At 36.4% G+C, this 15,656-nt stretch overlaps 1 protein-coding gene across 4 annotated transcripts in view; it reads right to left on the bottom strand.

Annotated features, from left to right (window-relative positions):
• Positions 1–214: 214 nt before the first annotated feature.
• The window catches only part of LOC109856805 (myosin heavy chain 95F), a 20,056-nt gene continuing 4,614 nt past the window's right edge, over positions 215–15,656 (bottom strand). Inside the window, exons 1-18 of one of the 4 annotated variants that reach the window (XM_020432474.1) lie at positions 11,651–11,771; positions 11,011–11,205; positions 10,585–10,658; positions 10,305–10,434; positions 10,011–10,175; positions 8,715–9,127; positions 8,352–8,611; positions 7,988–8,145; positions 7,730–7,894; positions 7,248–7,471; positions 5,573–5,764; positions 4,488–5,471; positions 3,897–4,048; positions 3,313–3,357; positions 2,720–2,840; positions 1,495–1,612; positions 691–903; positions 215–617 (exon numbers count right to left, since the gene is read on the bottom strand). In XM_020432474.1, the coding sequence (XP_020288063.1) occupies positions 466–617; positions 691–903; positions 1,495–1,612; positions 2,720–2,840; positions 3,313–3,357; positions 3,897–4,048; positions 4,488–5,471; positions 5,573–5,764; positions 7,248–7,471; positions 7,730–7,894; positions 7,988–8,145; positions 8,352–8,611; positions 8,715–9,127; positions 10,011–10,175; positions 10,305–10,434; positions 10,585–10,658; positions 11,011–11,191 (3,747 nt within the window). In that variant the 5' untranslated portion in view covers positions 11,192–11,205; positions 11,651–11,771 and the 3' untranslated portion in view covers positions 215–465. Of the gene's footprint in view, positions 618–690; positions 904–1,494; positions 1,613–2,719; positions 2,841–3,312; positions 3,358–3,896; positions 4,049–4,487; positions 5,472–5,572; positions 5,765–7,247; positions 7,472–7,729; positions 7,895–7,987; positions 8,146–8,351; positions 8,612–8,714; positions 9,128–10,010; positions 10,176–10,304; positions 10,435–10,584; positions 10,659–11,010; positions 11,206–11,650; positions 11,772–15,656 lie in introns of those variants that run through there. The other 3 variants (XM_020432473.1, XM_020432475.1, XM_020432476.1) reach the window with 3 other exon arrangements.

Raw genomic sequence — 15,656 nt, 5'->3', positions numbered from 1 at the left:
AACAAATCAAGCGCCAATTAGCGCCGACCTTTAGCCCAACGCACGTCAGTGAACCACGCGTCTCTTATGCGTGAGCGCTCCGCGCGCGGCTCACTGACGTCCACCCGGCTAAAGGTCGGCGCTGATTGGCTTGATTTGTTCGATAATAACTCCTTTATTATATGTAATAGAAAAAAATGGTTCAGGACTTTTCGACTCAGTTTTACTCCTTCTACCTGCCTACGAGAGATTTTACACTAATTGTCGGACACCCTGTATATATGTATATATATCAATAAAAAGTTTCTACGTAGCTACAACGTGGACGAATTACAGAAATACGTGCAAATTCGTGCAGCAATGCACAAGGCACATCTTTTGCAAGGCGCGGGACTATCGTTGCGATATGCAAACGATATTCGGACGAAACTACAATAAAATGCGTAAATATATCGGAAAACTTCCTCTGCGATCACGAGGAAGTTTTCACTTCTTGCGGTCGCACGGCGGCACGTACGGTTTACCACCGTACTTTTCCCATTCGCGATTGAATTCATGCTCGAGAACCTCGGCGCCTCGTTTTCTCGTTAATCCGGTCTCATCCAGACTCAACTCGCACATCTGCATATCGTCGATACCTGAAACGATTTTTCGTTGAACAACACGCACGCAATCGCAATTAGAAGAAGATGCTCGCAGGAGCATATTTACCGGCTACGAGAAGTATCGGCGGCTTGTCGGGATGAAGTTCCATCTGCCGTGCCACATACTGCCCGTCGAAGTGTGCATACCACCATCCTCTTTTACTGCCCCCGTGTGTGTTATCCTGACCCGCCGCGGAAGAACGGACGAAAGGAATTCGGAAGTATCTCTGCGACGACTCAACTATCTGTTGCTTGAGCGGTGCTCTCGGTGTTTTTGCGGCTGCAAACAAATAACAGCATCTCTCGCTTAATTTAAAAAAAAACATATACATCATAAAACAAATATTCGTTAATTAATGCTTCTTTCTTCCTAGATATGTTATTATTTTAATCATAATTTTTTGTATTTACTTGTACAATTTTTTTATTTCAAGAGAGTACAGACCTTTCGCGGACAGACTGATTCTTTCAGATCCACTCAAAAATTTCAAACCGGTGTTTCTAGTAAAAATTAGTTTTTTTTTTTTAAACGCTTAATATCTTCAAAGATACTAGATTTTTCAATTTTTTTTTTAAATCGACGCAGAATCGTTCAAACTTTCAATTAAAACAAATATTGATTATTTACTAGTCAACTAGCTCTACTAGTTGGACAGACTGAGTCTGTAAAACCCACGTGACTTTAAAATCAAATATCTCTGCAAATAATCAATATTGTGTTTTTATTGTTTGTTTTAATTTCTCTTTTTTGAAGTCCGTTCACGAAGAGTTAAAATAGATTAGAAAAAAGTAAGCATTTCAGAGTTAAAGGGATATTGATTATTATTCAATATAATTGTTGTTAGATGGAGATCTCAGTATAATTATTAACCTTCCTCCATGATGGATTTTGGGGCTCTTTCATTTTCGTCCATGGTGGTTCTCCTACGATTTCTCGCTTTCCAGGCGTGATAAACTTTGAGTCTACGATGAAACTCGTGACGGCAGGCCTGCAAAAGGTGTATAAACGTAACTTTACAATCAAGAAAATTACTTTGGCAAACACAGATACATGAAACGTAACATTGCCATAATGAAACGGGGAAAGTAACAAGTAATATAACGTGTTCGTTACAACATTCACGTTAGTTGTAATTTCCCATTCATATCAAATTGCAGTTATACATATATATAATCTGACACTATAACATGTTACTAAAATGTTAAATTACTGTTGCAGTAGTAACTGAAAGGTTATATAACAATTATATAGATTAACCAAAATGGTATATAACTGGGATTTATGTTAAAACACAATAAAAAAATTAATTGATTATGAAAAAAATTACGATTTTTTAATATAAAAGTGGTTATAACTCGGAAACGACTTTATTTTCTATGACCTATGTTTATGTAACTTTTTTCCCTACCCGGTAAAAAATTGTTCATATATACTTATACGCAAATTAAAATAATTATATCTAATTGTGCAAATTTATATGCCGAATATGTCCATACAATTTTATACACGGAAAATTTCTTTTTTTAAGAGAATGGCTTCAGAGATATTCCATATTAAATTACAAAATAACTCTATTAGTATCATGTTAGATACAAAAAAATTATATAAAACTATATTTTTACTATATTTTAAAAAAATTTTTGATATATAATCATATATACTTGTGCACAAATTAAACTTATTATATCTAATTATGCAAATTTATATACCGAATATGTCCATACAATTTTATACATGGAAAATTTTTTACTGGGTTCTTTTTAGATTCCCAATCACTTCCCGAAATATTGGCAGCGATTTTCCGGACACCCTGTATAAATTGTCACATTACGCAGACATAAAATTTGTCATGTAACATGTGTTACATTACATATACATTATTGTTATCTTATTGTCGCTACTAAGTAACGGATTATATAAATTATTTCATTACAGAGTTATATTGCATAAATAAGAGAAAATTATATAATCCCAATATAAATCAGGTATAACAACTGATTGCATTATACGTTACTCCCACGTTATGTAGCAGTTGCATTTCGTGTTTGCTGGGACATTTATCTAATCTAAGCGCATATGTATGCACACATTATACCTCCAGTAACTCAATGTCGCAGGACGTATTGATTGCGTCTCGCAGCTCCGAGTACTTCCACTTGGACAAGTCGTACTTTTTGTTGCTTATAGCCGCCTGCTGATTGCGCACTTGTTCCGATCTACATCGATTAATAAAAATATGATTAATAAAAATATGATTTCTAATGCGCAAGATAATATTTTTACAAGGTGCTCTAACAAGCGTTAGTCTCTATCAGGAAGTTTAAAAACAAAAAGCTGAAATTAACGTGAATCATGCAGGTGAGAAGTAAAAAAAAAAACAAACACCTGGAAATTTTCTAGAGTTGAAGGTTTTGCTGTGTTAATAAATAATACACAAAGACGCGTTGACAATATGTTACGTGTCTCACGCATGTGACAAATTCTTCAATAAATACATTTGATATAAATCAATCAAATACGTATAACAGTAACAAACAATTTACTGAAGAATCAGTTCGTTAATGCGAAATACCACACATATGGGATACAAGGAATGTTATTGTTTCGTTCGAGAAGGAAAGAAATATTTCTCTTGAGCGACTAGTTTGTTTTTTTCGTGCAAGAAACTCGAATAATTAAATACAATACCTTAATAATCGGTTGTTGTTCGTGGAAACTCGCGTGTCATAGCTGCTGCGTTTTAAAACACAATAAAATATTTCTTACTTCAGTCTAACACAATGCAACGCGATAACAAGAACTACCGAGGAGTTATTCAGTATGTGTATCATGTTGCTAATAGAATTGCGATAAGAGATAAATTTCCGATACGCGATATACAATTGTGTATACTTATATGTAGTATATATAGTTTTAATATGTAGTTTTATAGATAAATTATAAGTTTTACCAATTATATATAGTAGTATTCGATATATATATATATATATAAAATTATTTTATATTTTATTAAACTTTCTTTATTTGACACCTGTCATTTAAAGGCTCGATATATGTATATATATATATATATATATATATATATATATATATATATATATCGAATACGAGATATTATCCAGTTAATTTTTTTAGAGTATTTTTCTAATAAATAATTTTGTTATAAAAATCTAATGCGCACATATTGTACATACTTGTATAATTGTATTAATTAACAAATAGCAAATTATTAACTATAGAAAATCAAGTTTTTTTTTTATCTCAATTTTTACCTTCGAATAGGCGGCGGAGAATCCTCCACTTGTCCGTTCGATTCTTGAGCAAGTCTGACCGCCAGCTCGTGATCCCTTCTTTCTTGTTCCTTCATTTCTCGATATCGAGCTTCCTTGGCCTCCTTCTCCATATCCTCCTTCTCCCATTGAGCCTTTAAATCACAATTGTCAAATAAAGAAAGTGTAAAATAAAATATAAAATAATTTTCAACTATAAATAATGCAAATTGTATGTCCTGCAAAGCTCATATTATTATATATTAGGAATCTAAGAACTAAATATAAACAATATTTTCGCTTGTTACAGTAATGCCCACGCAGTTGTCACTTAACGTAGTTGTCAGTTAACAATGGTATAAAGAGATTTACTTGTTTTTCTTTGCGCAGCCCAAGGCACACTTGAGCTGCACAAAAAAAAAGATGAAAATTATCTTTTTACGATTAGCTCTGAGGAGTGTCAGAACGTAGTGACATCTGCGCACCGAAACTACTGTATTTATCATTGTATGTTATAAGCTTTGTGTTCGCGCGCGCGCGCGCACACACACACACACACACATTAAATAGATAAAGATTACAAGTTCAACAAACTTGAAGAATTTTTGCATGTTTCTGATCCTCCTCCTCCTGTTTCCTCCTTTGTTCTTCTTCCATCTTTCTTCTGGCTTCTATTTCCACTTTTTTCTTTCTGTTTTCTTCCTCCTCTCGTTTTTTAAGTTCTTCTTCTTTATTTCGTTTATTTTCTAATTCGAGCTCCTGCTGAATCTTCTTCAGTTTTTCTTGTTCCTCGGCGATCTTCTGTTGCTTCACCATGTCTTGAAGTGCGTCCATTTGCTTGTTCACTTGATTAACCAGAGACGTGTAGAGACCGTCTATCTCCGTCTGCGCGATCCTCGGATTGTTCTTGATCTTGTGTATGGCTGTCCTCACGTCATCGTCGAGTCTCTTCAGATCCCGCGTCGATTTCTCCCGATTTTTCAGCTGGGTTGCGGTCTCCTCCATTTGCGCCAGCTGCTTCCACAGATTCTTGATCTGCACGATGCCGCGTATTCGCGGTCGATGCTGCTTCTTCGCAATGTACATCCTCGCCGTCTTCTGCAACACGATCAGATGCTGCCGCCGATATATGATCTTGTTCTTCAATTTGATTACCGACAGCGCGCAGAATTGCAACTTGTTCCAGCGCGACTTCAGCAACCACTTTTTCACGTTGGCGACTAGTTTGCGCAGATTTTCCGGATCGGACTTCATGATGCGATCGAATTCCGCGAACTTGCCCGATTTGAAGAAGACCCGCGTGATACCGAACTTGAAGTCTTTCTTGTTCAGCTTCAGACTGTGCAGCAGCGCCTCGCAGAAAAATCTGGGATCCAGCCTAGCAAGTTCCGGGGGCAAGTAGGACTTGTACATGTTGTAGAGCTCGTGAAACGGCACCCGGCTCGGATAACCGTGTTCCATCAGTTCTAAAACCGATGTCATTCCCGAGCAACGTAGCTGGTTCATGATGCTGTTTCCGTCGAAGTGGTGCGCCACCATTTCGCTATTCGGCTTGATGCACCTAATGAAATTTGTTCCCTGAAAATAAAATATTTAACATAAAAGAAAAAACAGAAGAATTTTTTTTAAAAAACTTTTCAAGTTTTCAAAGGAGAGAAATAAAATTTATATATTCTTACGTTGCTTTTCAATTTGTCCATTAGTTCGCCAAGCTGCGTCTTGAATTTACTGCCAACGCTGATGAAGCTGAGCTTTCCCTTCTGCAAGGAATGATTAGCGAACTGCGTTCTGAGAAATTTGTTACCGCTTTCCTGAATAAGCGCTTCCAGAGAAGCGTGCAGCGCGTCGTTGTTCTTTTCGATAAACTGGTTCTGGCAAGAAGATATAAATAGATATGAAAATTTTTATACAGAAATAAAAAAAAAATTTCTCCCGAATAAAAACGTAAAATCGATGAGCGGAAAGGAGCAATTGATGAATATCGTAAATTCGAAACTGGTTGCAAAATTTCATCAAAAATTAATTAATTCCGTTTTTGAAATTAATTTCGTTTTTTTTATTGATTTTATGTTATCGTCGGTGGAATTTTCTGTATACGTAATAGATGGAATTCAATGATAAGAACATAAAGTTGAACACAAAAAGATTACATTGATTTAGAATCTAATTATTTCAAAAAATTAAAACTTCCGAGATGTGTTACACATTAAATTACATTGTAATGGTATTAATATAATGCACAAGACACTTCTAGACAATATATCTACTTACCGATTCTAAAACAAGTCAATTAATTTTTCTTGGAATATATCTCACACAGAGAGCTATCAATAAATATTTTAGATTATCTTTGTTTATTACCCTTTTGACTTGAGTTTCTCTTCTTTAACGATTCTCTCGTAGTGACAACATTAAAAACTTATATATATTGATAACAGTTTTATAAATACGATATTGTTTTTAATCGCGAAATATATAAACGTTATGAGAGCCTTACGCTGGGCGTTTGTTGCGGAAATATATATTTCCGCAATAAAATACGTACATATATATATATATATATATGTACGTATATATATGTGTATATATATATATATATATATATATGTACGTATTTTATTACGTTCACGTGTAAATTTTACACGTGAGTTTTTTTGAAGTAAAATTTCAATTCGTAAATTTATACAAGAAAAAATGCTATATTTGCAGTACGTATATGAGAAATCCCAATTTACCCCCCCCCCTCTCCTAACTGATTTTAAAATATTGCGAAAAAAAAAAACACCTCGGCCAGAAGTCGAACCTGAAATCTCCTTGATTTAAGTTATTACTGTTTCTTGTATTTTTTTGTACTTTTTCTTGTAATGTTAGTTAATTTTCGTTACTTTTCTCTATTCTATTCTTTGCAATTTTTACATTTTTTAATATTATTTTTATTTTTTAATATTTTTATTTTTTAATATTATTTTATATTGTATTTTTTAATACTAGTCGTTCTGTAATTTTTTACAACTTTCTATTCGTACACTCACTGAATTCTTTCTATCGTCTTGCGCACAGAGAATTCTACTGATAATGTGATTAAATAAATCAATAAAGTCGAAACATTTGGAATACTAATTTGATAACATTTACCGCATAACATTTTCTGCAACCGGTTCGAATTGTTCTACTCTCATTCGTCGATTTGAAAAAAAAACAAAACAAACGCAAAAGTTTTTAAACTTTTACGTATATAAAAGAGAATTGCGCCTAATACCGGAAAGGAGAGAGATTTGTAATCGTGGCTTCTTTCGAGTGCGCGTTTACGCGAACGTCCTTTTGTACATTTATAACTTCAATCGGCTATTTTACCGTTTGATAGCAAACACCGCCGGCATAATGGCGAATCACGAAGCCCTCGTCGTCTCGTAATTCTCGATGAGCCTTCAGTCGTGACGTACGCGGTAAAGTGATGCGGAAGTGACCGTTCCAGACGCGGTGAACCTCATTGGTGAAATGCGCAAAACTGTGAGTCGGCAGTTTCGACTCTTCGTCCAATAAGCTGAAGATACCCGTATTTTTTGACTCGATTAAATCTGAAAGTTGGCGAATGATTCGCGATAACACTTTTTACTTTCCACAAAGAAGATCGAAACGCTTAATTGCGCATTGAACGCAATTTATTTATGTTAAAACTAATTAATTCGAAATATCGTTTTTATTATCTTATACATTAAAAATTAAATAATGTAGAAAAATTTTGCGCAACAATTATACAAATGTTTTTGATTTTTAATCTCGAAAACTAAACGTCTTTATTTTTTTACAATTTTGTCAACTTTGTGTTTACGTACCTATGCAATCCTGATTGTCGACGTAAGAGATTTTCGGAACGTCCAAGGACTCACGAGCGTAAAGTTCCTGCTCGTACTTCAAAATTCGCTCGTTGAAAAATTGCTGCAGTTTCTCGTTGCAATAGTTTATGCAAAATTGTTCGAAACTGTTTACTTGGAAATACTCTGTAAAAATTACAAAGAAAACTTGTATTATTTACATATATATATGTGTATTTCAATAAATTTACACAAATTAAACGATTATTATTTGCTCACCAAATCCGGCAATATCCAACACGCCGATGTAGTAACTTGACGCTTTGAAAGGTATACTTTTGTTTATTCGCGCGACAATGTAATCGAAAAGTTTGCTATAAATGGCCTTGACCAAAGCGTCTCTCGCGTTACTGGCTTCGTAAACTTTCAAAGGCACCCTGACATTCGAAAAAAAAAAAATCAATCGATAAAAACCGATCGGAATTATTTCAATACGTATATAAAGTGTGAAAAAAAAAAAGTTGTTCCAAATTGTATTGTAAATAAGAAAATTGTAGCAATTTGCTAAAAGTGAAGAAATGGCGAAGAGAGAAAAAAAGAAAAAAAAAAAAATAAAGAAATCTCTCGCGCCGATTAAACTCACATAATGACTGTTCCTTTGATGCCACCGCGACTGGTCTGCATCACCTTCGAGACCAGAGCTTGTCGCAATTCCTCGGGATCCACTCCCAACAATTTCGCGGATATTATTACCGCTTTTTCCGAACCGGACGTTATCCTGCAACCGCCCTTGGTGTCTTCGGGATTATCTTCGAACGTGATATTGCCGAGATGAAGCACAGCCGCGACCATCGTATAGATTTCCATACGTTCGACATCCGTTAAACCGAGTCGAGTGAACGCCTTTTTTTGGTGCAAAAAAAAAAAAAGAAAGAAATTAAAACAAAAACAAAAAATTAACAAAGTTTAATAAAAAACGTTTAAAAGAAATTTCGCTAATGCATGCCTGTTCGATGGCGTTGAATCCGTCGACGTCGTCCAAAATCGGATCGTGAAGACTGCCCTTTTGCATCTGCTCGCGGCTTTTTTGCGCCTCGTTCAGACGCTTCTCCGAGCTCGCGGTGCAAAAATACTGAACGCAACCGTTTCTCAGATAATGAAAGTCGTCCGGTTTGGTGATTCCCAGCTTTGCGCGCAGATCGGCCGGCGCGCCGGCGCACATCATGTAAAACACGTGGTAATTCCGCTCGTCCGGGCTCTGAAGACACACTCGAGACTTCTCCAGCAAGTAGTGGGATATGTAACCGCCGACCACCTGGCACTTGGAGTCGAAGTGTACCTCCATGAACTTGCCGAAACGCGAGCTGTTGTTATTACGCTTCGTCTTCGCGTTGCCGAACGCTTCCAACACCGGAGTCGCTACGAATCAATTGGTAAAAAAAAAAACCACTTGTACCAATCGCGCGTGTAAAAATTATCGCAGTCAAACGTAAAAATGCACGTATTCGGTTCTGAGTAAAACAAATAAAAAAAAAAAAAAAAAAAAAAAAAAAAAAAAAAAAAAAAAAAAAAAATACAAAGTTAAATATCGATCATAAAACTCCGTTGTAAATCGATTGATGTAATTTTCTGCGTGCGTGTGAGAGCAGAGTGCTCCAATCATTTTTATCTTACACCGAAAAAATTGTATTCTTGTTTTAAGGAGAGAGATATCCCACTTACTTTAAGTATATTTTATACTAAAATAGGCGCCAAGAAGAGTTTCTTATTTTAAAAGGAAAATTCTCTAAATATTGATAAGAATATATCCAATCATTTTTATCTTACACCGAAAAAATTGTATTCTTGTTTTGAGAAGAGATATCCCACTTACTTTAAGTATATTTTATACTAAAATAGGCGCCAAGAAGAGTTTCTTATTTTAAAAGGAAAATTCTCTAAATATAATATTAATAAGATAATATTGACAAGATCATATTGATAAGAATATATACTGATTAGAATATAAAAAGCCTCTATGGAAAAACATATATATCTCACTATCGAAAAAGACTATAGTCTTAAATTAAGAATATATTCTTAAATAAGGAATATATTCTTAATTTCAGAAGAATATCATCTTCAAAAATCTTTAAGAAGATTTTTTAAGTATAAAATCTTCTACTTACGAGAATTAATAATTTTTTCGGTGCACGATACGTGTTATCGTTCGATTCACGTCAAAAATTAATTATACTTAATGAATTTAAATTACGCGCCCTGCTGTTTTTTTTTTTTTTTTTTTTTTTATTTTATTACACACCATCGAGAATCTTTTGTTCGATCGGCCCGGCTGTTGATCCCCAGAGATCGCAGAGATACCGCAGAAGATACTTGGTCGACTCGGTCTTTCCCGCTCCCGACTCGCCGGATACGATAATGCTCTGGGATTGTTTCAACACTTTCATGTCTCTGAACGCTTTATCGCCTGCGAAAAATTTTTAAGCAAAGAGCACTGTGCAAATTGGCAATCTCATCTGTGCGCGATCAAGCGCGACTAAACAATGAAACGGAAAAAAAAAAAGAAAAAAAAGAAAAATAAGAACAACTCAGCTACCGATGGCGAAGACGTGAGGTGGCGTTTCGCCCAGCGATTTTCCCTGATAAGCCTTGATGGTCTGCGGCGAGTAGAGATCCTTCACCTCGCAGTACGGATTTACGGCTATCAAGATATTAGCGACGTATGTCTGCAATTAAATGGGCGAGCAATTAAAAATAATTTTTCATTGTTTTTTTTTTTTTTTTTTAGATGCGAAAGACGAGAGCGAGCGCGACTCGATTCGCTTCCGCCGATATATACGCAATTGTTTATACGGTCACCGACTAATTATACTCACATATATTCTGTCCTTGAAGTAACGAGTGCGTATGTTGTTCAACAGCGTGGCCTCGTTTAGGTACATCAGGGCACCTGCAAGTGTGCAGCGATTTAGAGAAATGGGGAGGGGGGAGAAAAAAATCAGTGAAAGTGCTTTTGCAAAAGAGCGAAAGTCGCGTGAGAAGCGAGCGTAACCACGGGGGAGCGCGAGATTCTAATCTGCGATAAACCGAACGGAGAGAGAGGCGAGTTCGCGTCACGCTGTGTAACAATTCGGGAGAGAATTACAAGTCTCAAACACACACAAATGCTGTGACGTGCGTGTATTCTACGTTCTAACGTTATCTATTCTTTTTATTAATTTTTCCAAGTGATCGAATTATTTTCCAGTCGGTAAAAAAAAAAAAAAAAACAACTGCCTCGAAGAAACAAAAAAAAAACTTACAATTATCTTCGACGTCTTTGGTGTATTCGCCGGCGGGATAGACCTCGTCCAGGGGACAGGTGCGCTGCGGATATTTCGGATCGAGCGGGACAATCAGCGCGTCCCCGTCCACCATGTCTGTGAATTTTCCAATTATGAAACCCTCCTGGGGGTCCCGGACCCACACCTGCTGATTCTCCATCCCTTGGCTTTGTTCTGAAACAAACAGTCGAGTCGCAACGTACGCTTCACAATCGTGTGTGTGTGTGTGTGTGTGTTTAAGGTGCTCTTTATACATTCGAGAGATAATAAAGAGTACAATAGAGAAATTACAGTCTCGCGCAACGGAAACGCAATTAAATTTTTCATCTATTTACAAAGTGTACAAAGAAAAAAAACCTTCAAATTGAAGCTTTTGTTTTTCGAAACAAATCGACGTCAAAAATTGAACAATTGCGATCAAATCGTCTTTCGCGACTTCGTCGTTGCGAGAAAAAGTAAAAAGTATCTGCAAATAACGAATCTGTCCGAAAAGACGTTTGTTATTACACAGCAACAAATTTATCCAATAAAAATGAAAGCGTACACGCACTCGTGTGTTGGAATTCGTTGCAACGAGGGCTCTATGTAATAGCTAAATAAATTCGTGAATCGTTCTCACTTGTACGGAACGTATAAATTGTCGACGACGAGCTCTTGTGCCCGGCACTTTCTCCCCGTTGTCGGACGAAATTTCCGGCTAATAAGTAGCTAGTTGTCGATGTCTAACTTCCGGCGCTGCATACGACATATATACGCTGAACGGAGGATTCTTACAGTAGCGCAGTTCTTATTCCGAGCTGTGGGCATTATTGACGGAAGAAGCAACAAAAGTGCTCTGTTACGGTCGATAAGAGGGTAGAAATATCGGACGTATTTCGTAAAGGTTAACGATGGTCGTAATAAATATATATCTCGTTAAATAAGCTTTAGATAAACGGTTACGGTAAATTGCTCTATCGGTCGTTATCGGAATATGTACACCGAAAAAATTGTATTCTTGTTTTGAGGAAAGAGATATCCCACTTACTTTAAGTATATTTTATACTAAAATAGACGCCAAGAAGAGTTTCTTATTTTAAGAAGAAAATCCTCTAAATATTGATAAGAATATATACTGATAAGAATATTGATAAGAATATATACTGATTAGAATATAAAAAGCCTCTATAGAAAAACATATATATCTCACTATCGAAAAAGACTATATTCTTAAATTAAGAATATATTCTTAAATAAAGAATATATCCTTAATTTTTTTCAATAAAGAATATATTCTTATAATTTCGGAAGAATATCATTTAAAATCTTTAAGAAGATTTTTTAAGTATAAAATCTTCTACTTACAAGAATATCATTTTTTCGGTGTATATATATATATACACGTACACCGAAAAAATTGTATTCTTGTTTTGAGAAAATCCCACTTACTTTAAGTATATTTTATACTAAAATAGGCGCCAAGAAGAGTTTCTTATTTTAAGAGGAAAATCTTCTAAATATTGATAAGAATATAAAAAGCCTCTATAGAAAAACATATATATCTCACTATCGAAAAAGACTATATTCTTAAATAAAAAATATATTCTTAATTTCAGAAGAATATCATCTAAAATCTTTAAGAAGATTTTTTAAGTATAAAATCTTCTACTTACAAAAATATAATTTTTCGCGGTGTATATTATATATATATATTTCAATAAACGCATACGCGAGAATAAAACTTCGATTTTTTATTGTTAATTCAATCTATTAGTCAAGATTTTCCACGCAAAACCTTAATTATGCGAAAAAACATTCTCTGTTCAATTATATTTTTCATTGCAATCTCGCGCTTTTTGTCAACAAAGTTTTATCGAATTTATTTTGTATTTCGGAAAAAATGTGTTCTTCTTTTTCCAAATTAACTTAACAAATTAAAGTTTATCGACTGCTATTATTAGAGAAAGCAGATAAAGTTAATTGAATTTATTTGTTAAAACAATAACTAAATATATATATATATTTCAATTGCGCGCGACGTTCGATATTTTTGTCGCAACTACATACCGACGCAGAGGAATCGAAATTCCGAGATTTTATTTATCGCTTATCGCAGCGCCTTATCGAGATAAGCGACGCGGCGAAAGACCGAAACAATTACTCATCTTGAAAACCGTGCATATGATACATTTGCATACGTTATCAGTTTTTCTTTCTTAAACGGCAAAAAAAAAAAATTTGGCATTATCGGAATATGTGTCACTCGTCAAATATTCCATATGCGCGATATCGATCGCGAAATAATCGCAGTTTTTTTTTTTTTGTAAAAAATGAAAATAAAAAAATAAAAAACTTTGAGATACTTTATTCGTCTCTCTTTCAAGGTTGCCTTTCTTGAACAAGGTTTCCTAAGACTGTCGAATCTATTTCTGTTTCCTTCGAAGAAACAAAACTATTACTCGCATAAACTCCTTCTTAATTTGCATTTATCTCTCCGCGGAGAGCACGTGCGGATATGAATTTTTTTTTTTTTTCGATTACGTAACGCAATCTTCTTGCCGTGATTTTCGAGTTCAGCGTGCGCGGCGGACACGCTCGGAGATTGTCCGGGCCGCGATAAAAAATCACTATATGACGAATATGATCCAACGCGACTCTCCGTCGTCGCGTTTCCTGATATAGAAAAAAATATTCTCTACCGCGTTGCGAGAAAAATTTTCGACAGTCATTGCGTGATCAAAGGTCGTTACGAATCGGTGCATTTCGCGATTTGCACGCGTCGCGCAAGCGCGCACCGTGACAGTATTTCGGAAAATGTCTGCGACGCGCGCAGACACATGACACGCACCTATACACCGTTACATTTGCATGCGAGTTTGCAACCGACAACTGCTATAACTGTGTTGTCAGAGAACATAATATATATATATATATATACAGAATTCTGTTTAATTTTCTTGATTTAAATATAAAAATTACAAAATGCAACAGAGCGCGCGTACAAAAATGTTGTACAATAAAACGTCGCGCAACAAAAAACCTAATTGTACGTGATTCGTCCGCGTTACGGAAGATAGAAGATATTTTTCTCACACTCGTGCGAGGAGGAAGAAATGTAAGTTCGACGCGCGGTGATTTGACGCGCAGAGCACCGCGCGAACTTGGTTGAGTCAAACTGCTGTTGAAAACTCTCCGCGCGCTCGATCTGGAATAGCGCGAGAAATTGCCTTGTTCCTTCTGTCGTATTCTCCCGCATCCCGTTAGAGATATCGTAACGGTAAAAGCCACCGGTAAATCCTTACATCGATCCTCAGGACATCGGCGCCGTCGCCGGCCGGCCGGTGCATCGTGCGCGTTTTGCATCGCGCGCGCGGTATTCGCTAGACGGATATCACGGCGCAAATATAACGACGACGTGATATACGAGACGTATATCACCACCACCGCGGGCTTTAAACTTTTAATCGCGGCGCTATACCGAAACGCGCCGCGATTATGCACCCGAACGACTGCAAACACATTGTTCGCGACGCGCGATGCGGTGTAAATCTATAAGCATGTAATTTTCCGCATACCGAGAGAAGAGCGGAGATAAGGAAAGAAAGAGAAGGAGAGAGAGAGAGAAAAAAAAAGATGAGGAGAATTGTTTGGATCGGTTCGTTCACCTTCTCTCGCGAGAAGCCGAAGAAAACCGTAATAACCAGATGTTGCCGCATCATCTTCCACGCTTCGATTCCGCTTAATCGTTAATCCTCGCTTTTGTTTTTTTTTTTTTTTTGTTGTTTCAATTTTACGATTACACACGCGAGCGAGAGGTGTCGAAGAACGTCGCCGTCGCTGCTACGTCGGAGCGATCGAGATCCGATGGTTTCTTCGCTTCCGCTCGAAGTTTATAATCGTTTCTCGCGAGCATTGTTCGTTCGAGCAAGGTGTGGTTCTATAGCGCGTTCTATAGTGTTGTCCTTATGTCTTTCACGGGTAAAAGTTGCGTTTGAAAACGCAAACGAGCCTGCAAATCCGGAATGCGTTCCGCGCACCACGTCCGAGGTGAGAGGCGCGTCGTCGTCGCGCGACGTCTAATTCTCATCGGAAGGGGAGAACCGGGGGAGTCCCGGGAAAGGGAATAAAAGGGGCGCGAGAGGAAGCCGGAAACGGCAGGTGGAACCAAAGCGGCATACGGAAACAGGGAAACACGCGCGAGCGCGCACAAATGTGTCCCGCGTCAAATCCTGTGTGGAAAAAAAAAAAACACGTGAATTTTGAACATATATAGCAGCGAGCGACTTTTCGCTTTTCGAGGACAAAACAGAACGCAATCTCCTATCTCCGACTTTTATCTGTCGTCATTGATTTTGTTTTTTTATCGGAACATTGAAATTGAATCGACGTAGATAAAGATTTCATTTGCGATGAACAAATAGACGAAATACGTTGTTGTACATCTGACTCTTTGCGCGATGTGACAGTTAAATTGAATCTGACGTCGATAGTTATATACACCGAAAAAATTGTATTCTTGTTTTGAGGATATCCCACTTACTTTAAGTATATTTTATACTAAAATAGGCGCCAAGAAGAGTTTCTTATTTTAAGAGGAAAATCCTCTAAATAGTAATATTGATAAGAATATATACTGATTAGAATAT

The sequence above is a fragment of the Pseudomyrmex gracilis genome, unplaced genomic scaffold (genome assembly GCF_002006095.1).
Source record: "Pseudomyrmex gracilis isolate BER0280 unplaced genomic scaffold, ASM200609v1 scaffold_135, whole genome shotgun sequence".
NCBI lineage: Eukaryota > Metazoa > Arthropoda > Insecta > Hymenoptera > Formicidae > Pseudomyrmex > Pseudomyrmex gracilis.
This window is presented reverse-complemented; position numbering and strand designations above follow the sequence as displayed.